This window comes from Cricetulus griseus, chromosome 3, assembly GCF_003668045.3.
Source record: "Cricetulus griseus strain 17A/GY chromosome 3, alternate assembly CriGri-PICRH-1.0, whole genome shotgun sequence".
NCBI lineage: Eukaryota > Metazoa > Chordata > Mammalia > Rodentia > Cricetidae > Cricetulus > Cricetulus griseus.
Window position 1 is genome coordinate 14,010,774 of NC_048596.1, and position 27,696 is coordinate 14,038,469.

The 27,696-nt window shown below is 46.6% G+C and overlaps 1 protein-coding gene across 8 annotated transcripts in view; it reads left to right on the forward strand.

Annotated features, from left to right (window-relative positions):
- Positions 1–27,696, forward strand: part of Stn1 (STN1 subunit of CST complex) — a 64,446-nt gene that overhangs the window by 23,655 nt on the left and 13,095 nt on the right. For 3 of the 8 annotated variants that reach the window (XM_027407068.2, XM_027407065.2, XM_027407067.2), the window contains 6 exons: positions 32–199; positions 1,015–1,138; positions 3,423–3,594; positions 6,828–6,950; positions 9,504–9,576; positions 15,401–15,668. In XM_027407068.2, coding sequence (XP_027262869.1) covers positions 32–199; positions 1,015–1,138; positions 3,423–3,594; positions 6,828–6,950; positions 9,504–9,576; positions 15,401–15,558 — 818 coding nt within the window. In that variant the 3' untranslated portion in view covers positions 15,559–15,668. Of the gene's footprint in view, positions 1–31; positions 200–1,014; positions 1,139–3,422; positions 3,595–6,827; positions 6,951–9,503; positions 9,591–15,400; positions 15,680–27,696 lie in introns of those variants that run through there. The other 5 variants (XM_035441780.1, XM_027407066.2, XM_027407069.2 and 2 more) reach the window with 4 other exon arrangements.

A 27,696-nucleotide genomic window follows, 5' to 3' on the forward strand; every position in this document is an offset into this window, starting at 1 on the left:
TACCTCTCTTCTTTTCTCCTGGCCCCGACAGACCCAGCTGCTCCAAGCACTGCAAGAGAGCTAAGCATGACCTCACAGCTTAAGAAATTGCAGGAGACCATGGAGCAGAAAACCAAGATAGAAATTGGGGATGTTATCCGGGTCAGAGGCTATGTGCGGGAGTTCAGGAAAGAGCGAGAAATCTGTGCCACCCTTTATTGTAAGCACGGGGACTTCTGCCAAATGAGCTGCTCTTCTGGGTGTGTGCTGTAAATGCTTGTTTAGCTCCAAGTCAGGCCTGCAAACAGTTCACATAAGATTTAAGTCTAATGGGGAAATTATGTGTAGCATGATATTTTTAGGAAAACAGCATTTTTAAATTTTATTTTGAAGAACGTTAATTAGAAGTAAATTGGGAAAGAATGAATTACTGACTCTATATAGTTGGCGAGTTTATTTGGACAGCACCACTGTTTCTGAAGTACTTTGAAATTCTAAATGTCAGTCCATTAGGGCAGAGTGTTCCAGTTCCTCAAAAGGATGGAAATGCCTTGAACACCATTAAGCCCATTAACTTTAATGAAAATAGCTAATTAGAAATTGTCCCGAATCACCCTTTTGCACTGTGCTGGCTGGTTTTCAACTGAAAATCTCAAAAGCAGCCAGGCATGGGTGACACACACCTTTAATTCTGCCACCCAGGAGACAGAGGCAGGCAGATCTCCATACATTCGGGCCAGCCTGGTCTACATAATGAGTTACAGGTTAGCTAGGGCTATATAGGGAGGACCTGTCTTAAGTAAATATATAAATGTCAAGGGCTAGCCCTGTAGTACATCAGCATAACACAGAAATCACCGCTGACAATCCTGTCCCCACCCCAGATGTGCCTGTCACACATAAGGCATTGCCTTCTCTCCCAGGGGCCGGCTGGGAACTGTTCTGTGACTCTAGACTACTGTCCTGTCGGTAATTTGGACGTGGAAAGAAGTGCTCTCAGTATTACTTCTGTGGCATCTTTTTCCTGGGTGTTAGATAAGGTGGACGATCCAGTGTGGAACATCCAAATTGCAAGGATGCTTGAGCTGCCTGCACTCTACAAGAGAATATACGACCAGCCCTTCCGCAACCCAGCCCTAAAGGAAGAAGAGGCACTCAAGTAAGTTCCCCCGTCACTGCTTGAGAACATGATGGCAGCAGGGAAGCCTAGCAGTAGGAGCCAGATGCTGGGGTGACAGAACAAATCCTCAAATACCCCCTGAGTAGGGTGGGGCTCCAGTCCTCTCTGCCTCAGTTTCCTGTCCTGCAAAGTGGAGGTGACTATAGCACAGAGGTTCTAGGGTTGTGATGGAAACATAAGAATATTATAATTAGAGTCACTAAAGGACTGGCGGGGAGCATGGGTGATTACTATAAAGGAATGGCTAGGGAGCACGGGTGAATACTATAAAGGAATGGCTGGGGAGCACGGGTGAACACTGGGCGGTGGCTGGAACTTCTTCAAATTACAGGAAACCTCTAAACTCACAGATCAAGATGCTTAGCAAACCCTGAGGTGAGAACCATGAAGAAAACTGCACAAGGCTTTTCACAGTCAAAACACTGTGCCACAGGGCACCATGACCCTGATCCTGCAGCTCCCACCATAAAACAACAAAAATCAACTGTGTGGTTCTCAACCAGGACAGATTTTATTGCTATATAGTGGAACAACAAACAAAGCCCAGGAAGAATATGAATATAGAGGCACTGGTTAAAATATGAGATGGGATAAAGAAAATCATTTACCAGTGGCTTCCAGCTGAGGGGACAGGATGAGGCATTGTCTTACTTAGGGTTTCTATTGCCACGTCAATACCATGGCCAGAGTAACTTGGGGAGGAAAGGGTTCATTTGGCTCACACTTCCACAACACTGTTCATCATCAAAAGAAATCAGGACAGAACTCAAGCAGGGCAGGAACCTAGAGTTAGGAGCTGATGCTGAGGCCATGGAGGAGTGCTGCTTGCTCAGTCTCTTTTCTTACAGAACCCAGGACCACCAGCCTGGGGTAGCCCCACCCACAATGGTCTGGGCCCTCCCCCATCAATCACTAATTAAGAAAATGCCCCACAGGCTCGGCTGCAGCACACTCTTGTGGAGGCATTTTCTCAATCGAGGTGTTCCCTCTCCTTAAATGACTATAGCTTGTGTTAAGTTGACATAAAACTAGCCAGCACAGGAAGGACACTTTTTATTGGGTTGGGGGCAGAGGAGCTAAAGAGACAGCTCAGTGGGTAAAGTGCATGTGCCCCAAGCATGAGGACAAAGCTGGGCAGGCTGGTGTGCAAACCTGTAACCCAGCAATGTAGGGGTGGAGACAGGAGGATCACTGGAGCTGCTGTCCATTTCCTTAGCTCTGTATTTAGTGAGAGATCTGGTCTCAAGGGAATAGGTGGAGACAATAAAGCAGGGCACCCGGAGTCTTCCTCTGGCCTCTGCATGCACACCACACACACACACACATCCATCACACACTTCCATCCATCACACACGTGCACACACACACCACACACATGTGCACACACACAGCCATCCATCACACACGTGCACACACACCACACACATGTGCACACACACAGCCATCCATCACACACATGCACGCACACACCACACACTTGTGCACACACACAGCCATCCATCACACACATGCATGCACACACCACACACATGTGCACACACACAGCCATCCATCACACACGTGCACACATACCACACACACAACCATTCATCACACTTGCACACACACACATGTGCACACACACATCCATCACACACATCGCACACACACACATCCATCCATCACACACGTGCATGCACACACCACACACATGTGCACACACACATCCATCCATCACACATGTGCACACACACACTTTTTTTCCATGTTAGGGAATGAACCAGGACCAAACTCATGCTAGGCAAGTACTGACTTACTGACTGAGCTGTACCCTCTGCCCGCTCTGACTTTTTAAACATGTGAATATATTACTTATACAATAAGTCACGCTTTCAAACAATAAGAGCAGATGTTTATAGCACAGAAAGTGGAAATTGTCTCCAAGCACTGCCACCCAGAGGTTACCAGTGTCCCTAGGTTGCCATGGTTCCTTTATGTGCCTTTGTTCTGTGCATACACAGCAGGAATGTCACTTAGATATTTAATGGGATTTCCTCTCCCCCTCACAAAAATGGCCACCCCTCCATGCTGTTCTTGACCTATTTTATAATCTTTCATGACTGTCTTTGATGGCCACTTTTTGAAAACAAACAAACAAAAACAACAAAAAGCAAGCACCAGTATAGAATCCCTTAGCATCCCTTAGCTAGCATTTGCTTTTATGCACACCAAAGGGAGCAAAGGGGACAGTTTCTGCAAGGCATTAAAAAGTTTGCCCTTGCAGCAATACAGACACTTTGGATCTTGGTGGCCTCATGTCTTTGTTGAGTGAGAAAATCAAAGAATTCCTCCAGGAGAAAAAAGTGCAAACCTTCTACCAGCAGGAAGTGGAAACAGTGGAGTCCTTGCAGTCCCTGGCCAGCCGGCTCGTGACTTACAGCGCCTGTTCCAACCAAGTAAGTGCAGCATGTTAATGGGGGCTCGGTCCCCTGCCTTGTGCCTGCAGCTGAAGGGTGAGGACTTGAGGGACTCATGCGTGGGGCGGGGGGGGGGGGGGGGGCACGACTCCAAAAGCAGAGATCACTGTTCTAGCATGTGCCATTTCTATTCTGGAAAGGTCACTGACCACTAGGAATTTGAAATGCGGCTGGGCCTGCCCTTGTCCGCTCTTTACTCAATCACATTGCACTTAAGGTCTGAGGTCACAGCACCTAGTTCCTAGTGCTCGCTGGGATGGGCGTTTGATCTCAGAGCAAGTAAAAGAGGAGAGAATCACCCTCCCTCCAAGATGACGATTGGGCAGCAAGATGACACCTGAACCAGGCTTTTTAATGACGTGGTCTTTTCCTTGAAAAGGTCAGTCTGTCCTATTGTAGGAATTTGCATAAAGGCCAGGCTGCATTCAGTCACATTTATAACTAAAACTCTCAAAGATTTGTTGTTGCTCTTGGTGGCTCTGTCCTCATCGCTCGTGTTCCCAGACTGGTTTGTTGTTTGTTGTTTCCATGTTACGTGAAATCAAGACTTACTAGAAATCGTGGGGTTAGGCTTTCCCTTGCCTTACTGGTCTTGGGTTTGTTGCTGTTGTGTGTGACACGTGTCTTTACTTTTAACTGTAATCTCAGCTCACTGCCTCCTCATCTGACTGCTACTTGCCCCTCGCTGTCTTCACAGAGCTGTACCTGAATGTCACGTGCCCTTCAATGTGTGTGGTGTCACCGGTACTCACCCTCCCTGCCGTCCATCGGTTACATTCATGTCTGTGATGTCACTGCCACTTGTCCCTTGCTGTCCTCACCCTGTTACATCCTGGTCTGTGATGTCACTGGCACATATTGTTTGCCCACCTGTTCGTCCACCAGAAAGTAAGACCTGAGAGAGAAGAGGCCATCTGTCTTGTTCTTTGCTCCACATGAGCTCCAGTAGGGTGGGAGAAAGCAGACTCCAGTTAAGGAATGATGGTTTTTTAAATCCACATGGTCCCAGAAAGTGACAGGTGTGTTTTCCTCCCATCCTCTCTCCCACCCTGTTCCTGGTCCCCTGGACAAGCACCGTCCTACTCTACTGAACATGCACCTGGCTATATGCTAAGCTGATATTGGCAGTGGTGTTTGTGTCCCTTCTTTTTACCTTCATGGGAACACACTGTGGTCTTGTTCGTGAAACCTAGGTTTTCAGTGAGCATCTTTCTGTTCCTTCCTGATGGGACACAGAGATTGGCGCCATCTGAAAGCTTTCGTTATCTATATCCAGGGATGAGTTTGCACACATACTCAGTCCCCATCCTGCAGCTGTCTTGACACTTTCCCATCGTCTCCCATCACCAGCCAGGCTGCTCTGAGTATCCTAACTCAGTAAGTTATGCTGCTGGTGGGACAGGTACCTTCTCACCCTCCTGGCTCCTGCCTGACCCTTGCTTCTTGGATTGTTCACACACCTAATTATCCCTTCCTGGCAACAGGCTGTGTGCCCAGTGACCCAGGATTTCATACAGAGACACGAGGGATAGTGTTTCAGAAAACACTCAGGTGAAGGTCATGGCAGGGAGCTTTGTTCTTTGCCAAAGTTGCCTCTAGCCAGCCTCAGCTCTCCAGCTGTCCACTTCCCATTGGCCATCAGCTGTCCACTTCCCATTGGCCATCTTTCCATCTCATCCTTTAGATCCTCAGAGCCAAACACCTCCTAGGACTTCCGGTGGCTCTCCGTGTATTTGCCAGTAACTCCCTCCCTCCCTGTCCTCTCCCCTTTTCCTTTTAAAACATCTTTTAAGTTACGTGTGCACATGACATGAGGAGGGTGGAGAGGCGTGAGAACAACCTGCAAGACCCCACCCATCCTCCTGCCATCTGGGGCCCAAGGATCCAGCACATGTTGTTAGACCTGGAGGAAAGTGCCTTCTCTTGGAGGCACGCACCTTTTCCAGCGGGGCATCTCATGGGCCCTCCTTTTTGAGACATCTTGTTCTACAGTCCAGGCTGCCCTGGAAGTTGCTAAATAACTCAGGCTAGCCTCAAATTCATAGTCCTTCTGTGTCACACAGGGTAGTGTGCTACCATGCCCGCTACGAGGAAACATTAGTAAGTAGTGAAGCCACCTTCGTGTGGAGCCACGATGGCTGCAGTGAACTAGAGAGATGCAAGGACTCCTGGTCAGAGTGTCCTGTGGGAAGTTTTGGCAGGGTGTCTTTTGGAAAAAGCTTAGAGAAGAAAAGTGTACCTGTCTGGTGTGATTACGATGCTGTATTTGTTTTTCTTTGCAAACCATTTCTTCCATCAATTATGAATCAGTTGGTCGAATTGCACTGCTTGGGAGGTCAGTGTCACTCAATTGAATTCCATTTAATAGCACCCTGGGAGATTGCAGATGCTCACAGTGATGCAGAAACCTGAGAGCCTGGGCACTCTCCGTATCACTCACAAAAGCTCAGTTCCCTTCCTCTCTCTTTCTTTCTTCTGATTTTTTTTTTCCTAGCGTCACCCTTCTTAGCAAATCCAGAAACATGATAAGCAGATCTTGCAAAGCCATTGTTTCTCTGACAGCTGGATAGATGCTGAGTTTGTTTGGGAGCACAGACTTTGTATATTTCAGGAAGCCACTGGTTCCTGCAGGGCCTGAGCCCCAAGTCACTGCTTCACTCTGTGAGCAATTTTGGTTTCCTGAATCGTGTGTCTTGTCATTGTTCTTTTGAAAATGACAAGCAAAACGCAGACCTCAGTCCAGGAAGCTGCTGTCCTTTCAGAAGAGACCCCCGCCCCCAGAACATTTTGAGATCACGTGAGGCAAGTGTCCCTGGAAAGATGTTTCCCATATTGTGTCTAGTTACTGAGAGCTGAGTCTGCTTCGTCCTCTCTGTCACAGCTGCAAGCCCATGCTTGCTCACTCGCTTGCTCGCTCTCCCAGGCTTGCACGCCCTCTTCCCGCTAGCCTTGCCTTCCAGAGGAGGCAGCACATGTGGAAGACTGCGCAGCAGTGTGAGGCAAAGCTGTGAACAGACAAATGAAAACTGAAGCACGGAATAGTTAGCAAGTGTGGCCCACCAGAGCAGACCTCCTGCTCAGCTGACACAGGCCTAGAGTGTGCTGACTCAGCACAAGGAAAGCCTGTTGGGTGAATTCATAAACCAGTCAGTGTGGGGAGTTAGTCATAGGTGATGGGAGATGAAACTTACTTCCCTTTCTTCCCTGTGCAGGTGGAATCAAAGAACAGCGCCACTTCCAGTGCCATTCACAGTGTGTTTAAGAATGCTCTACAGCTGCTGCAGGAAAAGGGACTTGTGTTCCAGAAAGATGGTGGCTTTGATAAACCGTACTACGTAAGAGACCTGCAGCTTAAGTTCCCCTTTGTAGCTTCCATTACAGACACATTTATGCTTAGGAACACCTACCTACTTGTTTCTAAAATAATCACCAGGAGGCATGTGAGTCGGAGTGATGTTAGCTCTTCTCTTTTTCAGTCTAACTCTCCTTATCCCTGGCTTTGTGAGATACTCTTGCTCCGTAGCCCAGACTGGCCCAGGCTAGCCTTGAACTCATAACCTTCTGCCTCCACCTCTCCAGTGCTGCGATTATAGGCATGTGCCGCTCACTACACCTGACCCATGCAGCCTCTTGAAACCTAATGTCCTTCTAAATATTTACTCGTCCATTGATAGATGTATAGTTTACACATATGATCCATTGGGTCAGATGAGAGTCAGGGATGCCCCTGCCCACTGTAGAACTTTTGCCATCATCCTGGCCTCACCACTGGGCACCATAGCATCTCCCATGCTGTGATAACCAAAACTGCCGTTAGGCATTGCCAAATGTCTACTGCTGTAACACTCGGCAGCTCTTTTGGGACTGGGGCTGTCCCCATCACCTTTGCATGTTAGTACCTATGATTTGGGGACCAGGGGCTGTCCCCATCACCTTTGCATGTTAGTACCTATGATTTGGGGACCAGGGGCTGTCCCCATCACCTATAGTACCAATGAATATGCCTCACTCTCTTCCTGACACCCCTGTGTCCTGTCCGATGATTATTTACCATTCTTTCGTGACAAATACTAAGGTGTTGTGTGACTTTGATTGTCACCAGTAGTGTTGCCTGTCCCTATCTACGTGGCTGTCTTTGTAAATTCATGTCAGTATTTCCAAGACCTACTCAGGAAGGAGTGGTTAGGGAACGAAGGACACTTAGTTAAGCTTTCGGGTGGCACCTCTAGTCAGCCTCCCTGAAGGCTTTTTGCCCAGCAACCTCCCGGCTGCATACTGGCATGGAGGCTTGTTTGCCTCATCTTTCAAGTTAAAAGTTTGCTTCGTGCTGGGTACCTCTGATAATGGAGGCACTAAGCCGAGAGTAGGCCTCCTAGAGCCACCCATGTCCTCTGCAGAGGTGGCTTAAGAGGAACATGAGTCTCCTGGAGACAGACTGGTGAGCCTCACTGCTTTCAGACTCATTGGGGGTTTACTCAGCGGGGCGTTTCCTCTTTGGAGGGGTTTGTTTGCTTGTTTGTTTGTTTAAGCAGGAGGGGTTTTCCAGTCTTGACTAACTTGTGGGAGAGGCAATCCTGTATAACACCCATCCAGGAACGGAGGGACGAGTAGGACATGGTGGCCATTGTCAAGCCAAGCAGGGGAGCTCAGCTGCTGTCCTCTTGGACACTTGTGTGTTCTTGCACTCTGGTTTGGCCTCTCTGAGGATCTGTAGAGAGCAAATCTCCCTGTGAAGCAGCAGGAGCCACTGCAGCTGCCCAGGGTGAGGTGTGGCAGGGCTGGGCACTTCCTCCTGTGTGTGAATCACCATGAGCTGGAAGGGGTAGTCAAACAAGAATAGATGTCATGTCCCCTTCTGTGACTGACCCTCCCCTTCCACTCACGCCTCATTTGTGGTTTTCCGTTCTCCTGAGGCCCTGCTGGACATAGTTACCATAGCAATGCCAACATTTGTGTTTGTTCCCACATTTTGTCTTCACACTAACCTTCTAAGTTAAAAGTCACCTAGTATCCTGCTCCATAAGTCAGGTCTCCCAGGCATTACGGCTGTCTCTACCCCAAGTTCTTCAGTGATTACATGCTCAGATCCTTCCTTCCTTTTTCGTCTCCCTTTCATACTGTGTTTCCTTTCTTCCTTCTTTACCACTCCCTGTTCTTTCTTCTTTCTCCCCATCTCTCTTTCCCTTCCCTCCTTTTCTCTTCCTTTCCCTCCCCTTCTTTCTTCTTTCCCTGTCTTCCCCCTCCCCCTCTTTTCCTTTGTGTTACCCTCTCCCCCTCCTCCCTTCCTGTCTTCCCTTTCTTGCCTTTTGCCCTCCCTTTCCTCCTCTGTCTCTTCTGTTACTCTGTTTACTGCTGGACCTGAGTGTGAACCCTGCTGCTCATTGAGAAAGCCATGTCTGCCTGCAAGGGCAGAGGGTGTTTCAGTAGATAAACTGGGTTCTCTGACCTGCTGGCTTTCCCATGCCCATTTTTTCTTTAATTCTTCCTTGTGCTTAAAAGAATAGAAACTAAAGAAATAGAAGACAGGCATGGAGACTGAGAGGAAGGAGGTGGTGGGATGAAAGCCAGAGGCTTTGCGCACTTGTGCTCCTTCAAAAGTACCACAGCAATAAGATAAATGTTGTGAGTGTGTAACAAGTGTGTAAGAAGAAAACTGTGCCTTCGGGGCACACAATTCTAGTTTTACTCCACCATATGATGAACCAGCTGCTGCGGGTGAACCAGGTGCTTAGGGACAGCTGAGTGGCCCAAGCCCAACATCAGTCACATCCCCAGGGGAGGACAGATGATTGTCATGGACTCTGCAGAACGGCCCCTCATGCTGGTTTGAATTCTGAGTGACACACCACTGTGTTCCCAAACCATGTTTTCTCTCTGGACTCTTCTAGGTAACCAGCAAGGACAAAGACTTGCACCAAAAGATCTACAAGATCATTAAGGAAGACTGCCAGAGACCAAACCGTAAGTGGCATGAGGTACAGGTGATGATGAGCTGGTGCATCCAGGGTTCCCTCCCCCAAACTGGACAGAACCAGGTTGTCCCCATTAAGTCGGAAAGAAGATAGCTAGGGCTTCTGTCTTCTCCGCACCTCAGTTTCCTGTCCTTTAACACACATGTTCTACTCCAATAGTTACTTGGACTTTGGTTGGATTGAGAAGTCAGCATTGAAGTTCCTTAAACACCCTGGGCTTTCTGATCCTATAGGGGACAAGCTGGAGGTGACACACTGGAGTGAGCCACCATGCTCAGCTTTGAGATGCGCTCCTAGTCCCCGTGTCTTCAGTTGCGTTGCCTTTGAACATAAATTTGACTTTCCCCTCCTTCCAGACATCGGGCCTTTTGGTGTGGGGCAGACTGGTTCCAGACTGGTTCTAGTTGAGTTTTGTACACGAAATGGCCTGGAAAGCAGTCTGGTTTTGTGGGTTAGGTCAGCCTCTAGTGGCCAGACACTCTCACTGTAGCTAGTGTGGCAACACAGCAGGCACCATTTCATGCCAATTTCAAGGAAACATCAGGGTTACCTTTGAGTCTTGTGGATGCGTCAGAGTTCAAGGTGACTCTTCAGAGTTGACCTCACAAACATATGCCAATAACAAATATTCTGTCAACAAGATCTGAAGCAGGAGGGGTTATTAGCCGCAGGTCCCCCATCACTCCCTTCAGACCCCCACAGACAGGTTGAGTCACCAGGCAGAGTGGGGCCAGCTCATCCACCCTGTTGTTTAGGGCCCAGTGACATCAGAACCCAATGTGGTATGACAACCAGTCTTTAAAGGGGGGTGGGACTGGAGAGATGGCTCAGCGTGTAAGAGCACTGGCTGCTCTTCCAAAGGTCCCAAGTTCAATTCCTAGCACCCACATGGCAGCTCACAGCTGTCTATAACTCCAGTTCCAGGGGATCTGACACCTTTACACAGACAAACATGCAGGCAAAACACCCATGCACTTAAAGTATAAATAAATATTTAAAACAACAACAGTAAAAACCTCAAAGCAACCTCTTATTTTAGTAAATGAACATTATCTTGTATAGCCAGAATAATAATAAAAGCATCCTAATTAGGTATAATATGGACCTGTAGCCCCAGCACTGAGAAGGCTGAGGCAGGAAAATTAAGTGCTTGAGGTCAGCAGGGTTAACAAAGTGAGACATACACGTTTTCTCTCTCTCTCCCTCCCTCCCCCCCCCCCATGAGCACATGAAAGCCAAGGGAAAACTTTAGGTACCTCCACCCTCCACATACACACAGTGCTGGGATTACAGACTCACATGCAGCCACACCTGGCTGATTTTACGTGGTGTTGGAGACTTGAAAACTCGGGTCCTTATGCTTCCCAAACAAGCCATCTCTCCAGTCCACTGTCTCAAAAAGCAAAACCAAACAAGCATCCTTTAGTTGAGAGGAAGCATGTCCACTGCCTAGGGAGTAATGCCATGCAAACTCCCAGCCAGAAGATGAGGAGGTGCTGTGGTGCCAAGATACCACCTCCACTCTGAATCCCAGGCCCCTCAGCCTTAGGTTGATACCCACTGGGACTGAAGAGCTTATAGCCTGGCACCTGCAAAATAAACAAAACACTTCCTTCCACCAGCACAGTGAGAACGATAAGTTTGCCTGGAAAGATGGCTTACAGGGTAGAAGTACTTGCTGTGAGAGCCTGATAATCAGTCCAGGTCCCAGGAACCTACAAAAAAGGCTGGCTTCAGTGGCACGAGTCTGTATTCCTAGCATCCCTACAGCAAAATGGGGGCCAGAGTTGGGCTTGTGAGCCAACTAGTCTGGAATATTCAGTGCAGTGGCGTATGCATACCCCCTGCACACACACACACACACACACACACACACACACACACACACACACACCAGTAAAATTTGTAAAAGAAATAAAGTGACAGGTTTTATAGACAGCCATTGGTCAGCTCCTGCCCAGGCTAGTGAGCCTATCAGGGTAGATAGGCCCTGCCAATTGGTCTGTACAGGAGTGAAGAGGACCCTGCAGGTGGTCGTGGCAGGCAGGGAAGCAAACCACAAAGAAGTGAGAATAAAATTCAGTTCAGGTTGACTTCCTCAACCTGGACCAAACCTCAGGGAGTCTGATGCCAGTGGGTTCTTATAGGCGTATTTAAACCTAGTACAATGTGGAAGAAAGTTTCCTGGTATACTACAATCCTCAGTGCATAAGAAGTATAATCACATGGAAAATAAACCCGGGGTCAAGTTTCCTCCAAGAAGATGGGTTCTAGAGACAGGTTTCATGTATTAGCTTAAGAGCCTGGTCTTAAGGAATCTGGCCTGGTCTCAGTCATACAGATAGTATAGAGGTCATTTGGGCTGTTAGACACCTCTGGTTCTGGTTATGGGAACTTAGGGAAGCTTCTGGCTGGCTATACAGGTAATATAAGGGTCATTTAGACTCTTAGTTATCTCCACTCCTGGTGTGGGAGTTCAGGGGAGCCCCTGGCTATCAGGGTTATTTAGATTACTAACCACCCCCAGTCTTAGTTGTAAAAGCTTGATATAGCCTGGCCCAACAGATTACGCCAATCACTGGGCTGTTAATCACTTCCAATTCCCTGATTTCTGGGTAGAAAAGCAAGCTTTGCCTCTTTCTCATTGGGTTGACTATCCTACATGCTTAACATTTATGGTTTTCCTGGAGATCTGTGGGCTCAAGGATGTGATTCATGCTGTGCTCCCAATACATGAGGGCCTCTACGAGCCATAGGCCAGATAACTCCCAGGAACTAATTCTTGGTTACAAAGTACTGGTGCAAGACCTCACGGGAACTCTCTTAGTATTGGCTGTGACTACTTGTCTTCCTGTTGTCATAACCTATGGCACTAAAGAAGATTAAGTAATAATGTATACAGATCCTAAAAAGTCAGACAGTGCAAAACTGCACAGAGAAGTCAGATACCACACCCTCTCATGCCAGGCCCAGCATCCGTCCAGGGATGTTTCCATGCACTTGCGTCAAGCCAGCATCCGTCCAGGGATGCTCCATGCACTTGCAAACAGAGTTCATCTTTTTTTAGAAACTCAGGGTTAGCCTGAAATCTGTATTGTCTCCACCTTGCACTTTCCACCCAGAACTGACTCCTAGAAACCATTGGCGATAGCACTGTGCATAGAAAAGGCCTTGAACTCTAAGCTGCATGGCAGTCCATCGTCATTTCTACCGGGCCTTCAGTTCACCTCTTACTGTAACGAGAATGTTTCTGGCCCTTAAGCCCCAAATAAACACACAGGTGCTATATTAATTATGAAACTGTTGGCTGTTGACTTGGGCTTCTTATTGGCTAGCTCTGTCTTAATTATTAACCCATTTCTATCAATCTATGTATTGCCATGAGGCTGTGGCATACTTGGTAATGCCCCAGCATGGTTTTACTCCTCCGGCAACATCTCAGCTCTGTGGCGGAATTCTCCTCCCAGTCCCACCTATCTTCCTGCCTAATTGGCCAAACAATTGCCTGATTCATCAACCAATAAGAGAAGCATATATAGAATAACATCTCCTATCATCTTACCTCTCATATGAAATAAGCGTCGGGCTAATGTTTAAAAGGACTGGAGCTCCTTGTTCATTTATTGGTGTCTGAACAAAAGCTGAGACCACAGCGAGGAAAGTGTCAACACTAAGCCTTCTAGCTGAGACCACAAGCGAGGAAAGTGTCAGCACTAAGGCTGCTTTAGGTCCCCCTGAGACGGTTTATTTGAAGACAGGCAGCATGTGGCATCTGAAAGTGCCTGGCTACAGAACAGGTGACAGTCATGTCTATCTGGAGGGTTAGTGTGAGTAGTGAGTTGGTGTTCACAAAGCTGTTGAGAGTCCTAACTTGGGCTAGAAAGGGCTGAGAAAGGTGGGGTTCTCTTTGCCCATGGGACAGTGACTGGTAGCCTTTGCCTAGCCTGCTGAAGGCTCAGTCTAGCTCTCTACCCCTCAGCTGAATATTGAAATGGGAACTAGTGATTTCAGATGGAATTTTTGTGTGGATTTTTCTCTACTCCAGGTGGCTTATAGGTTAGAAACCCTGGATTTCAGCTCTAAGTATGATATAGCAATAGTAAATCATCCTAAAAAGAGTTCTGTTGTTGAAAGTGTCTTTTTACTCTGAAAAATGTTCTCACAAGTAGAAAAACTAAGCACAACACACACACACACAGGCTTCTCACCTAGATTCACTGGCAGACTCCAGCTCTTCAGGACAGGGATGCCCTAGTACACATCTTGTCCTTTCTACAGACAGTGGAGCTGCTGGTGATTCTAAAATGACAGCATTTGAGAGTAATGACTGGGCACAGCCACTAGAGGTCTCAATCTAACTCTTGTTAGCCCAGGACCTTAGACATGGGAGGATCACAGATTGTCCCTGCACCACAACCAACAGATGGTAAGAGAACTGATTGTTGTGGGGTGCTCTGACTTGCTCACGGCTGCAGAGCACGGAGTGCCTTCCTGGGACCTAAAGCCCTTTTGCTACCATGTGAATGCCAGGGCTGGGCTCCAAGGGCAGGGCTTTCTTTTAGAGACAAGTTTCCACTTTGACTGGGGGTAATGTTTATGTCAGAAGATGTCTATATGAAGTAAGGTGACAAAGCATTATAATTCTCCCTCCCTCCCTCTCCATCTCCCTCCCTCTCTCTCTCTCTCTCTCTCTCTCTCTCTCTCTCTCTCTCTTTCTCTCTCTTTCTGTCTCTCTCTGTCCTAGTTTATTTTAGTCTGCTTGGTAGAAAATAAAAAGAGCCAGTGGTGGTGCACACGTCTTTAATCCCAGCACTTGGGAGGCAGAGACAGGTGGATCTCTGTGAGTTTGAGGCCAGCCTGGTCTACAAAGCGAGTTCCAGGACAGCCAGGGCTGCACAGAGGAACCCTGTCTCGGAAAAGAGAGAGAGAAAGAAAGAAAGAGAGAGAGAGAGAGAGAGAGAGAGAGAGAGAGAGAGAGAGAAAGAAAGAAAGAAAGAAAGAAAGAAAGAAAGAAAGAAAGAAAGATGCTAACAAGGGGCTGGAGAAATGGCTCAGAGGTTAGGTCCTGAGTTCAATTCCCAGCAGCCACATGGTGGCTCACAACCATCTGTAATGAGATCTGTGCCCTCTCTGACCTACAGGCCTACATGTAGGCAGAACACTATATATATAATAAATAAATCTAAAAGAAAAAAAAGAAAGATGCTAACCCATGAAAATAGAATTAATGATTCCCTCTGGCCACAGCCCTCAGGAGGAAAGTCTGAGGAAGGGGAGTTTTCAGCCTCAACTTTCATCTCTGGGTTCTTAGTTTGGGGTCAAAAGGTAAAAGGTTGCTAAACTACAGTTGTCACAGATATGACCCATTGGAAGCCAGGAGAGGAAATATGGGGCAGGCTGAAGGTAGGGATCCCTTAGCCGTGAACCCCACCAAGTCAGGACCTCTAGGAAGGACCAGCTCTGTGAGTCTCCAGAGGCCCCTCCTGGGAAGCCAGGGCTTCAGTGCTGTGTACCAGGGCAAAGGGCTTCTCAGAACTTACACAGCCATTAGGTCATGGATATAGAGTTACTGATGGGAGCCCTTGAATGTTGAGGACGAGAGTGTTGAGAAGTGGGCCTCATCACTCTGGAGGCATGCGTGTGGAGACCTGGTCCTGGCTGTGTGATCATGCAGACTAGCATGCCTCAGACCTTGATGTGAGAAGAGTCACCCTGGATCTTGCTGGGACGCCAGCGCCGGCTCAGGAGGCCTGGAGCCGGATAGAGGAGGGCCTGCCCATCACGGTCGTGTTTGGTGTCTTCCCTTACCACAGATGTGGAGAAGGGCTGCCACCTGATGCATATTCTGAGCTGTGTGCGCCTGAACCTCCGCTGGACCCTGAACAAGGCTGTGCTGCAGCAGGTGCTGCAGCTCCTGGAGGACCAGAGTGACATCGTGAGCACCGGAGCTCACTACTATGTGGCCTTCTGAGCAAAGATGGGCAGCTTTACCCCAGGCTTTGCCCACGGGCATTGTACAGGAATTTACATATGTCTATTTAATCTCATAATAAATTCTAATGTAGTCACTGGAAAATAGGATTTGACTTCTACTTGCTGTGTCCCTGAGATAAGTGGCTTTAATATCAACCATGATCTACACAAACTGTCCTTGCCACTTTCTGGCTGGGCTTAGTGTCACTCGGAACAGAATGGGAGTAAACAGTGTTGCTGGCTCAATCCCTGAACTCAGGGACCCTATCTTGATAGAGGGGGACATCCCAGGGTAAAGGCTCCTGCACATCTGGAACTGGAGAGGTGATGGCCGGACAATGTTGTTTGAAAGCTTTCAGACTCTAGGCTACCAGATTCCCCCTGGCCCCCTGGTGTGTTAAAGCTGAGGGAGGGGCACAGTCTCCTGGAGTGATTGACACTTGACTCTGGTCTCTGGGGCTCCAGCACTAGCAGGGAGGCCTACGACCTGGGTTGCTGAGGTTTTCAGATCTGCCTTGGACAAAAAAAAAAAAAAAAAAAAAAGTTCTCTGAGGCATGGCTTGGCATTTTAATTCTTTCCTTTATGACTTGAAAGTTGCCTGAGAACATTTTCTAGCACTAAAGAGGTACACCGCTAAATGTGTGGTCCCCTGGTGCCCCTGAAGATGGCAGAGGCTGTCAGCTAGCTGTCTGGCCGGTGGAGTGATTTTCAAGGCTGCCGCTGAGTGTGCAGGGCTTACCATCCAGACGAAGGCTCGGTATGTGCCCAGACAGGAGCTCAGAATGACAGGCTAAAGAAAACATGTGAGCTATGGAGTAGGCTTGTCCTAACAGCAAATGGTACATCCAGCCAGCAGAAATAAAGTATGGAGAAAGATTTGGAACTAATTACAGTCATTTTGCAGAGGGCACATCTGTCTGAGTCTGCTGTGCTGGCTTTTGGCGTAACAGAGTCGGGATGGCTCAGCTGGAAATCCTCGGGCCCAGGAGCTGCTCCACCCTCTGTGGGCGAGTGGTTCTATCTCCATCCACAAACCAGAGTTCAAACTGGAGATCCCTGCTGGCCTGGCCTCTTCCAACCTCTAGTGACTCCTCATTCTCAGAGACGGCACAGCCAACTGTCGCCCTGTGCTCGGAAGGCTCTTTACTGAGTAGGATCTGCATGGAGTTCTTCCTCCAGAACAGCAGCAGCTCCATGTTGAATATGTCTTGATCAGTGGCACTGCTCAGAGGGAGCCTAGAATCGGGACGTAAAATGGGCTTGTGCTGCATCAAGCACCCCGTGAGGATTCCTCTCCAGGGAAAATCCACACAAGTATGAAAGAAAGCATAAATGCCTAAGATGCCCATCACTGCCTAATCTACAATAATGTATATTTATATTTGGAGAAGTTAAATATGAGCACACGATGAAATACTACGTAGCCACTAAAATGATGGAGCAGATGGCCACTGATGCCCTGGGGCAGTACTCCCGGGGATGTGGTGGGAGGAAAATGAAGTTACAGGGCTATTTGTGTGGTGTAATGCCATCAGTATAAAGCTCCCTCCCTGTGTGTCCTCACATAGTAAATGTGTGCAGTGCAGGTCTGCTCAGACACAGCTCATCTGTCCCTCCTGCTACAACAGTGATTCTCAACCTGTGGGTCACGACCCCTCTGGCAAACCTCTATCTCCAGAAGTACCTACGAATCATAAAAGTAGCAAAATTACAGTTATGAAATAACAACTAAAATAACTTTATGGTTGGGGAACTGTATTAAAGGGTCACAGCATCAGGAGGGTTGAGAATCGCTGTTCTAGAAGCACTTGCTGCATTTGCCTTCCGGGACACCCAATCCCCAGCTGCGCCCTCTCCTTTACTTAGTCGTACGTCTCCCCGAGTGCCCAAGACTCAGTCTGAGCCGCAGACCTCATTTCTTGCTGCCTTGTTCTCCAGAGACCCTAACCTCATGGGTCATGCCATCTGCATACTGCCAGGCCTCCCAGCTGGCATGAGGTCGGGCCTCTCCACCACCATCACACCCCATGTCTCACCTCATACTGGCGTCTGCTTGGGTGTCTTGGAGACATCGCCAGCTTGATGTGCTCAGAGCCAGTCCCTGGCTCACTCAGCACCCGCCTTGCTCCTCGTCGCCCCCTGATGCGGAAGCCAGCTCCATCCCCAGACACTCAGATGGAGCCCATCAGCATTTTTCTCTCAGCCCACACCCAACCTGTGCAGCCACAAATTGTCTTGACTACTCCAAAAGGTTTCTAGAATATACTTCTCACTCCCCTCCTTCCACCTTCCTGGAGTATCGCTGTCACCTCCTCTCTGCCCTACGTCAACCCCTTTATCACCGTCTCAGCCCAGTAGCCACAGGGATCCCTGGGTTGTCCCCACTGTCCCTGGCTTTGGCTCTTTAGGCAGGAGCCTGAGGCATCCCATTGGACAGCAAGGCTCTGCTAGGCTGCACCTCTCTGCACAATGCTCAGCCTTTGTTAGTCCTGCTGTGCCCCACACTCAAAGCATACCCTTGCCTGGTGGTGGGCCTCTGCTCTTCTCCTTCAGGTCTTTGACTCACCTCAGTGAGGCCTGTCCCTCCTGGCTGATTGTAACTGATTTCTCCTCCCCAGCTTTGTTCTGCCCACAGTGCTAGTCACTGCCTGACACACTCCAAATGTTGGCCTGCTTTCCCTGTTTGTCATCTGTCTCCCCAGTAGAATGCTCTAGGAGACTAGAATTCCCTCTCTTAGTTTCCTGTGTCCCAAGTACTCAGAGCAGTGCCTGAAGCATTTTTCAAAACTTCCACTTTTGTGTGTGGCTGGCTATTTCCCAGCTCCTCGTGCCTGCCTCTCCTGAGGGCCCCCCCCCCTAGTATTTGGCAATCTCTTTGGGCTGAGAGCACTTGGAATTAACATCCCCCCAGAAACAAACTCGGCCAGGGCACCTGGGGCATAGAGATTCAGGTTCCCTCGTCCTTCTGAGGAAATGCAGTGGTGGCATGTGCTGCATATGACCAGTGTCACTCGCCCCTCCTAGTGGCTGACTTGCTGTCTGCCAGCATTCCTTCCTGTCTTCTCCGCTCCTCATCCCTGTTCTCTGCATCCCCCGCATAAAAGCTTTTGCTTTCTTGCAGTCTTTGCCTCGGGGTTAGTTTCTGGACAACAACACATTAATATTATGCTCCCAGATTCATTTGAGAAGTGTTGTATAGGTAACTGTGTATGTCAAACATTACTAGAAATGCCCCCGAAGACTAACGTCTGTTCCCTCTGAAAGGTGAGATGTCAAATGCTTTCAAATTAACGTCTTCACAAATAACGGCTCTTTAAAAAATAATAAAGTGGGCCGGTGAGATGGCTCAGCAGGTGAAGGGGCATCTTGGTGACCTGAGCTCTATCCCTGGAACCCTTGTAAAGGTGGAAGGAAGGAGAGCAGGTGGTGACACACACCTTTAATCCCAGCACTCTTGAGCCAGAGGTAGGCTCTCTGTGAGGCCAGCCTGGTCTACAGATCGAGTTCCAGGACAGCCTCCAAAGCCACAGAGAAACCCTTTGGGGGGCTGAGGGTGGGGTGGAAGGAGAGACACACTCTACAGAGTTGCCCTTTGTCCTCTGTGCAATGCACACCTCAACACACACACACACACACACACACACACACACACACACACACACACACACTCACACACACACACACACACACACACTCACACACACTCACACACACACACTCACACACACACACACACTCACACACACACTCACACACACTCACACACACTCACACACTCACACACACACTCACACACACACACACACACTCACACACACACTCACACACACACTCACACACACACTCACACACACACACACACTCACACACACACTCACACACACACTCACACACACACACACACACAACATAAGAAGCTGGAGAAATGGCTCAGTATATAAGAGCATAGGCTTCTGTCCCAGAGTTCCTTTCCCAGCAACCACATAAGGTAGTTCACAACCACCTGCCAACAGTTCCTGGGGACCCAACACCACGGTCCTCCACTCTCGTGTGCACACGCCCATGCCCCCCACCACAAAATTAAAATAACTTTATTTCCCATCCCCACCCACCAGAAACACAAGTAAATAAGACTGAGTGTCCTTTCCCCACAGTGCGAGGGCCTGCAGAGCTGAGAGGAAGTCTTAGAAAGCTGGGGGGTGGGAGTGGGCAGGGCTTAATGCATTTGAACTACAGCTTATACATATACACACAAAGACCATCCAGAGGGTCCCCTGAGAAAGAGGGGCATGGAGTAAAGTCCTCCGACTCTGGTGTGTGTGTGTTTGGAGAAGTGTGGGCACACACGTAGCTTATGGGGGCAAGGAGACAAATGGTGCTACTGTCTGGTCGTGGGTTTGTTTGAAGAGCCATGATTATCCCCATCTGGTAAACTACCAGTGCTCCTCATTCCTCTGAGACACTTCTTTGTAATTATTTTCCTCTCTGATGGTGTGCCAGGACACTGGCCAAAAAAGCCAAGTGGATAAAGTCCATTCAACTGTGAGGGACTCAAGACTCAGTGCCAATGATTGAAACCAAGCAAACTTCTAATTTTCCATTGGCAAAGCATCTGCACTTTCTTATTAATGTGGTTTTTCTTCCACAAGTGGCTTCTACAAGGCTACCCAAAAACATCTCTTTGTTCCCTTCCTAAGTTTATATGAAGCCTATGGGAAACTCCAGCAGCAGACACAAAAGGTTTTGCATGGCCATCCTGATGGGGTGGTGTCCCAGGACAAAGAGCCTTGTGGCTGAGTCTTGGATGCTTACTGTTCTCCTGGCAGAGGGCTACATGTGGGTCTATCCTGGATCAGTGGGGTTTTGTATAGTGCTGAATTTTAATTAATCCTATTTCAATTGAAATTTGACAACCTGTCTACTGCCAGCTAACCTCGATTGCATTTATTAAGAAAAAACAGGTAAATTGGGGAATAACACCAGGCTCTATACTCACAAGAATTCCAAATCAAACCCCAAAGTCCTGTTATGTCAAAGTAAAATGTTACGTTTTCATTTGGGATCAGAAAGACGAAACTCCAAGACCACCTGATGGCTTCAGTTTGTGGTTTGTTTTTTGCATCTATTTATTGTGTGTATATATACCTGGGCACACATGTATCAGAGGACAACTTACTGAGTTGGTTCTCTCCTTCCACCTTGTGGGTCACAGGGATGGAATTCAGGTCATCAGGCTTGATGTAGAGTACCTTTACCTACTGAGCCATCTCACAGGCAGACAAAATAATACAGTTTTACAGAATTAAACAGTGCAACATAAAAGAATACAACACACACAAAGAATGCAACACATCTTTGCATCATTAAACAAATATTCTTCAGCATAAACAAATGTAACACATCTTAAACTAATATTCCATTACATTCCCCCTTTTTTTCTAAATAAAAATGAAATTTTAAATTTAACACAGTAAAACTGTATACAACAAGACAGTTGTCAAGTAAAAATTAACATTTACAATATTCAGTCCATTTGCATTTAATATCTTAGTTGTTGCTGCCAGTTTTTCCTGTCAAGTTCCGCACTTCCAGCCCCAAATGAACACACAAAGACTTACATTAATTATTAAACTGTTGACCAATGGCTAGGGCTTCTTACTATCTAGCTCTGTCTTAATTATTAACCCATTTCTATAAATCTATGCATTTCCACATGGTCTTGGCTTACTGGAGAATGTGGCTGCATGTTGTCTGTCTCTGGCGGGCTCTCTCCACCCACCTTTCCCAGAATTCTCCTCATCTCCTAGTCCCACCTATCTCCCTGCCTCATTGGACAGGTTCATTATTGGTTCATTCATCAACCAATAAGAGAAACATATATACAGAAGGACATCCCCATTACTTAGTGACTCCAAAGCTTTATACCGAATTTACTTTCTAACATAACTAAGGAAAACTGTAACTCACTATTTATTCTTTAACTCTAGACCCCAGAATGATGTAATATTAGCTAACAACAGAGACATCTGGCTGCCTGTACAGTCACTCAGAGTTTCTCTGCAACACTGGGGCATCCATGGTCAGCCTACAGGCCTAGAATACCTGGCAGACTTTTCAGTGAAGCAGGAAATTTGAAGGACTGTCCTGCCTTCTCTTGGCAAAGTTCAACAGTCTTTTTCCTTTGTGTCCTGGTTGTCCAGTCATCTTTTTTGTTTTTTAAAGATTTATTTATTTATTATGTATACAGTGTTCTATCTGCATGTATGCCTGCAGGCCAGAAGGGAACACCAGATCTCATTACAGATGGTTGTGAACAACCATGTGGTTGATGGGAATTGAACTCAGGACCCCTGGAAGAGCAGTCAGTCCTCTTAGCCTCTGAGCCATCTCTCCAGCCCCCAGTCATCTTTTTATGAAGTAAATCTGTGCTGTCAGGAGGAGGTTATTAAACATCTTAAATGACATATTCTGTATGTCTTTGAAGGGTTTGAAAACCATCTTTCTGTCTAAAATATACCTGTTTAACCTTGAAAACATACCTAATATGACTAAGTGTTTGATTATTATACATTAACTACCAACATTTATACATTGCATTTTAAATGTTTCCTAAGTACAATAACGAAATACCCCAAATGAGTAGTATCATATATACAGCATAACAAAAGTAACTTTAAATTTGTATCAATATTCCAAAATCTATGCTAATGCAAAATATCTGAGATCAATAGTTGTCTTTTTATCATATATCTCTATATCCATCTAAATGATAAACATCCATGACCCACCAAAAACCACCCACACCCAGCTCTTGAGAATATGGGCATCCTGTTCTTCAGACTGCTTCCTGTTGTCTGTGGACAAAGGAGTCTTTAGAGATCCCTGAGAAAATTGAGACCAAGTCCTGGGAAGACACACTGTATGTAACCTTTGTGAAAATACATCACCTGTCAAGATTTGGGAGGTCTCCCAATCAAACCTCATTCCTATTAATCCTGAAGGAATCCACATTCTCTGGTTTCCTGTGGAAACAAAAGCAAAACTTCTTCTCCGATGTAACATATTTCTTGCTTCTTTTTTTAAGTTAAAATAGCCCTAAAGTATCTAGGTTGGTTCAGTTTAGCAGTCCAGTTCACAATCCCATGTCTGTTAGCAGCTGTCTTGTCCTTACCAGCAATCAAAAAATTCAAAACCAACACAATACTATATAGGATCCAGACTCCCTATATATTTTCCATCATTACTCTCTTTAAAGACTTTATTACTTTTAAGCTCTTTCTTTCTATGTCTGACTCTACCCTTTCTGTTTTCTTTCTTAAGCCTACAAACATGTTAAAACACACTGGAACCTATGTAGAGGTTTTTTTCTGTCTGCCTTTTTTACTGTGTATCTCTAAACTTTTCTTACCACACGAGCCTTTAAAATACTAAGCAGCATGGCTAGGACCTACACCCAGACTTTGGTGGCTAGCTCTGCCTACTTCTCGAACCATGGAAGCCAAGTTAAAGCTCACAGTTGGGTTGGAGGTAGGTGACCAAAAACTGCATTCAGCCCCCAGGTCTGGAATGCCAGTGCCCTGCACTGTGGCAGGAGGTTTTTTTTGTTTTGTTTTTTTTTCTTTAGTTTTTTATTTCTATTTAGTGTGAAATAGGCTGTTGAAGTGCTCTACAGAAGAACTTCTTAAAGGACCTGTGTCTGGTTTTTGTTTGTTTCTTTTGTTTTGTTTTGTTTTGTTTTGTTTTGTTTTGTTTTTTCAAGACCGAGTTTCTCTGTGTAGCTTTGAGACCAGGCTGGCCTTGAACTCACAGAGATCTGCCTGCCTCTGCCTCCCAAGTGCTGTGATTAAAGGCGTGTACCACCACCACCCAGCTTTGTTTGTTTCTTTTAAGTTTTCTCAGGCCCTATGAAATTCAAACCTCATGTTGGACGCCAAAACGTAGTTGTTGTTGTTTTTTTTTTTTTTTTTCTTCACTCTTGGGAGCCCATCACCCAGCTCCCAGTTAGATATATGGAGTCTTATTCTTACTTATGAATGCTCAGCCCCTTAGCTTGGCTTGTTTCTAGCCAGCTTTGCTAACTTAAATTATCCCATTTCTTTTCTTTTACTTTTGCCTCTGGGCGTTTTACCTTTCTTAATTCTATATGCCTTTGTTCTCCTTACTCCATGGCTGGTTGTGTGGCTGGCCCCTGGCATCCTCTCCTTCTCTTCTCACTCTTCCCTCTCCACTTCTCCCCTTTTGAGCCTAGATTTCTCCTCCTCTTTATTCTCTCTGCCTGGCGGCCCCACCTATTTCTCTCTCCTGCTGAACTTTTGGCCATTCAGCTCCTTATTAAACCAATCTAGTATTTCAGACAGGCAAAGTAACACAGCTTCACAGAGTTAAACAATGCAACATAAACGATTGCAACACATCTCTGCATCATTAAACAAATGTTCCACAGCATAAACAAATGTGTCACGTCTTAAACTGATACTCCACGACATATGTACATTTAAGTAATAAAATTTCTTGAATCCAAAAGAGTTGTTGCCAAGTGGTGGTGGTGTATGCCTTTAATCTGAGCACTGGGGACGCAGAGGCAAATGAATCTGTGAGTTTGAAGCCAGCCTGGTCTACAGAGCAAGTTCTAGGGCACAGCCAGGGAAACACAAGAGAAGCCCTATCTCAGGAGGAAAAAAAAAGAGAGAGAGCTGAAAATATATTCATGCAAAAATTAGTACATGTATGTTTATAGTGTATATCTTAGTTAGAGTTTCTATTGCTGTAATAAAACAATGTGACCCAAAACAAACTGGGGGGTGGGTTTATTTGGCTCACTCTTCATTATGAAGGCAGTCAGGGCAGGAACTCAAACAGGGCAGGATCCTGGAGGCAGGAGCTGATGCAGAGGCCATGGAGGGGTGCTGCTTACCAGCTTGCTCCTCCTGGCTTGCTCAGTCTGCTTTCTTATAGAGCCCAGGACCACCAGCCCAGGGATGGCACCACCCACAATGGGTAGGCCCTTGCACATTAATCACAAAGAAAATGCCCTGCAAAACTGCTTATGGATGATCGCATGGAGACAGACTATTTCTTGATCGAGGTTCCCTCCTCTTAGCTGACTCTAGCTTGCTTGTGTCAAGTTGATGTAAAAACTAGCAGCACAGTATATTGCTAATAACTCAAAATGGAAACAACCCAGTGTCCATCAATTCATGCACAGAGCAGTCTTCCTCAAGGACTGAAGGCTACGTGCAAGAAGCCAGGGATAAAAGAAAAGACCACCTAGAGCAGTGGCTCTCAACCTGTGGGTCTCCAGCCCTTTGGGATCAAACATCTGATATCCTGCATATCAGATGTTTACATTACAATTCATAACAGTAGCAAAATTACAGCTATGAAGTAACAGAGAAATAATTTTATGGTAGGGAATCACCATAACATGAAGCACCGTATGACAGGGTGGCAACATTAGGAAGGCTGGAAACCACTGGCAAAGAGGATAATTCCTTTTATATGAAAAAGCCATAAAGCAAGCAGGTCTTTAATGAGTCAAAGTAGATGAATGGTTGCCAGGCATAAAGAAAGGAGGTTGTGTGGTACAGAGTTCCTTTGGGGATGTTGGAAATTTCTGTAATTATGTACTTGCCATGTTTGTATAATTCTGAATATGCCTGGAACCACTGGACTGTGGGCTAGGTTGGGTCTCCCCATGTCCTCGTGGGTAGGCTTCCTGGGCAGGCACCCTGGGAGAGCATGAGTCAACGGGAAGCTTCGAGGCCATTTTGTGCACAGCCCAGAATGCAGTCTCACTTTCACACACTGTAATTGCTGAGGCTGTCACAAGGTCCCACCCCTACCTCAAGAGAAGGAGCGAAGGTAAGCACCACCTCCTGAGGGTGAGCAACAAGGTTCTAGGACATGCAGCATTGGGACCGGTACTCTGACTGTTTTGGAAAATAGCCTGTAGCAAACATCTTTCTACTTACAAATGCAGACAGCCTCACTCGGTAAAAAAGATGGGGGACAGGGGAGAGTGTTGAGATGGGATCTCGCTTTGTAGCCCAGACTTACCTAGAGCTCACTATACAGACAACGGTGGCCTTGCAGTTATGCAATCCTCCTGTCTCAGTCCCGTAGATGCGGTGATAAAAGTACAAGCCACCACATTCAGATAAAAAGTTTTGTCCTGAAAAGTTCCAAAGAGAAAAAATGTGCAACTTCCTAAGTATTGCATCTTTAAAGATCATATACATATACATATTAGGGGGTGGGAAGATGGCTCAGTTGATCAAGCACTCGCCATGCACCTGTGAGGACTAGGGTTTGGGGTCCCCAGAACCTATGTAAAAGCTAGGCAGATGTGAGGGCTGTAATCCCAGCATCGGAGGCAGATTCTGCAGGGCCAACTGATTAGCCAGATTGCCAAGAACTGCCGAGCTGTCGTCTCAGTAACTGAAGGGACGACACTGATGTCAACTTTGTGCCTCCCTGTGTGCCACACTTATGCCTCAAATGATTGTGTGCATGCTGGAAAACAATCATGGTGATGCTCTGTGTATCCTTCCATGATATAAAGAATTTTACTTAGAGGAAGGGGTGGGAAAAGGAGGCTGGTGGCAGGTTCTCCCTTACGTGAAGTCACAAGCCTCCTGCCTCATCCCCCAAGTGGTGGGACTACAGGTGTAACTGCGTTTGACTATATGTCAGCATTTTATATGCTCCTTGCTTTGTAATTTTGTAAAGATTTAGTCATTATTATCTTATGTGTATGAGTGTTTTTCCTGCATGTATGTCTGGGCACCATGTGTGTGTCAGAGGTAACCCTGAAACTGGAGTTAGCAGGTGGACAGGGAGTGTGGAACCTGTGTCCTCTGCAAGAACAAGTGTTCCTAACTGCTGCACCATTTCTCCAGCTCCCTACACACACACACACACACACACACACACACACACACACACACACACACACACACACACACACACCCTCCCTGCTTTTTTATCTCTTGGGGGTCTTCTCTCTTTTATGTGGGATTAGCCATATTCTTCTAAATGGTGGCATAATTTCCATTGTATGGCTATTCCAAAATATATTTACTCAGCATCCTGTTGAGTGCCATTTAATTAGCTTCTAGTTTATAACTGTTGCAACCAAGTCTGCATGGAACATCCTCATGGGTTTTTCCAGGAGAAAGTTCATGAGCATCTGAAATTGGAACTGATCCTGGTCTGGTGGCAAGTGCTGGTTATCTTAGAACACAGAAGCTGAGGCTGACTGTGAGTTCAAGACTACCTTAAGCCCTGTAGAGAGATTAAAAACATATACTAAAAATAAATAAGTGAACAGACATTGACAAATTAACAACTGAAAAGGCTGGTCCACTGTTAACTGCCGTCAGTGATTGGTAAGTCTGCTACACAGTGCTCACAACACAGTACTCACAGCACAGTGCCCACAGCACAGTACTCACAGCACAGTGCTCACAACACAGTACTCACAGCACAGTGCCCACAACACAGTGCTCACAGCCCTGATGGACCATCACTGTCCTTCTAACAGGTACAAATACCTGCTGGGTTTTTGCTTGTATGTGTTTCTTGAATTACCTTCTAGATGCTCATTATAGATACCTATCACTGTCTTGGGAGAAGGAGGGCAGCCTCCAGGCAGCACAGGGTTCAAACATAATCCACAGCATCAGTGTGTACTGGACTTCTCTGTCTGAGGATGTTAAGGAAAAAGACACTCACACATTCTCTTGATAGTTTCCTTCAGACCTTTTCTCTATTCTTCTTCTGCATTCTCTATTCTTTATTTTCCTGGTGAGTTCCTACTCTCATTCTTAATGTTTCCCTTCTAACTCTATATTTATTCTTGATGCTTGTCTTCTAGTTCCTTCTAACTCTCTCATTCTTAATATTTTCCTTCTAGCCCATTTTAACTCTATCTCTATGTTTTTCCTTACAGCTAATATACCCCAGCAAAATCTTTCAAGCTATATAAAAATTACAACATTGTTACATTCTGTTTTTCCAGTGAATGAATACAGCTAAAATCAAGCAAATTTTTCATATCACTTACATGATTAAACATTTTATGTATTATAGGTGAAAAACAAATTATCCAAAGAACCCACATACATTCATAACCGA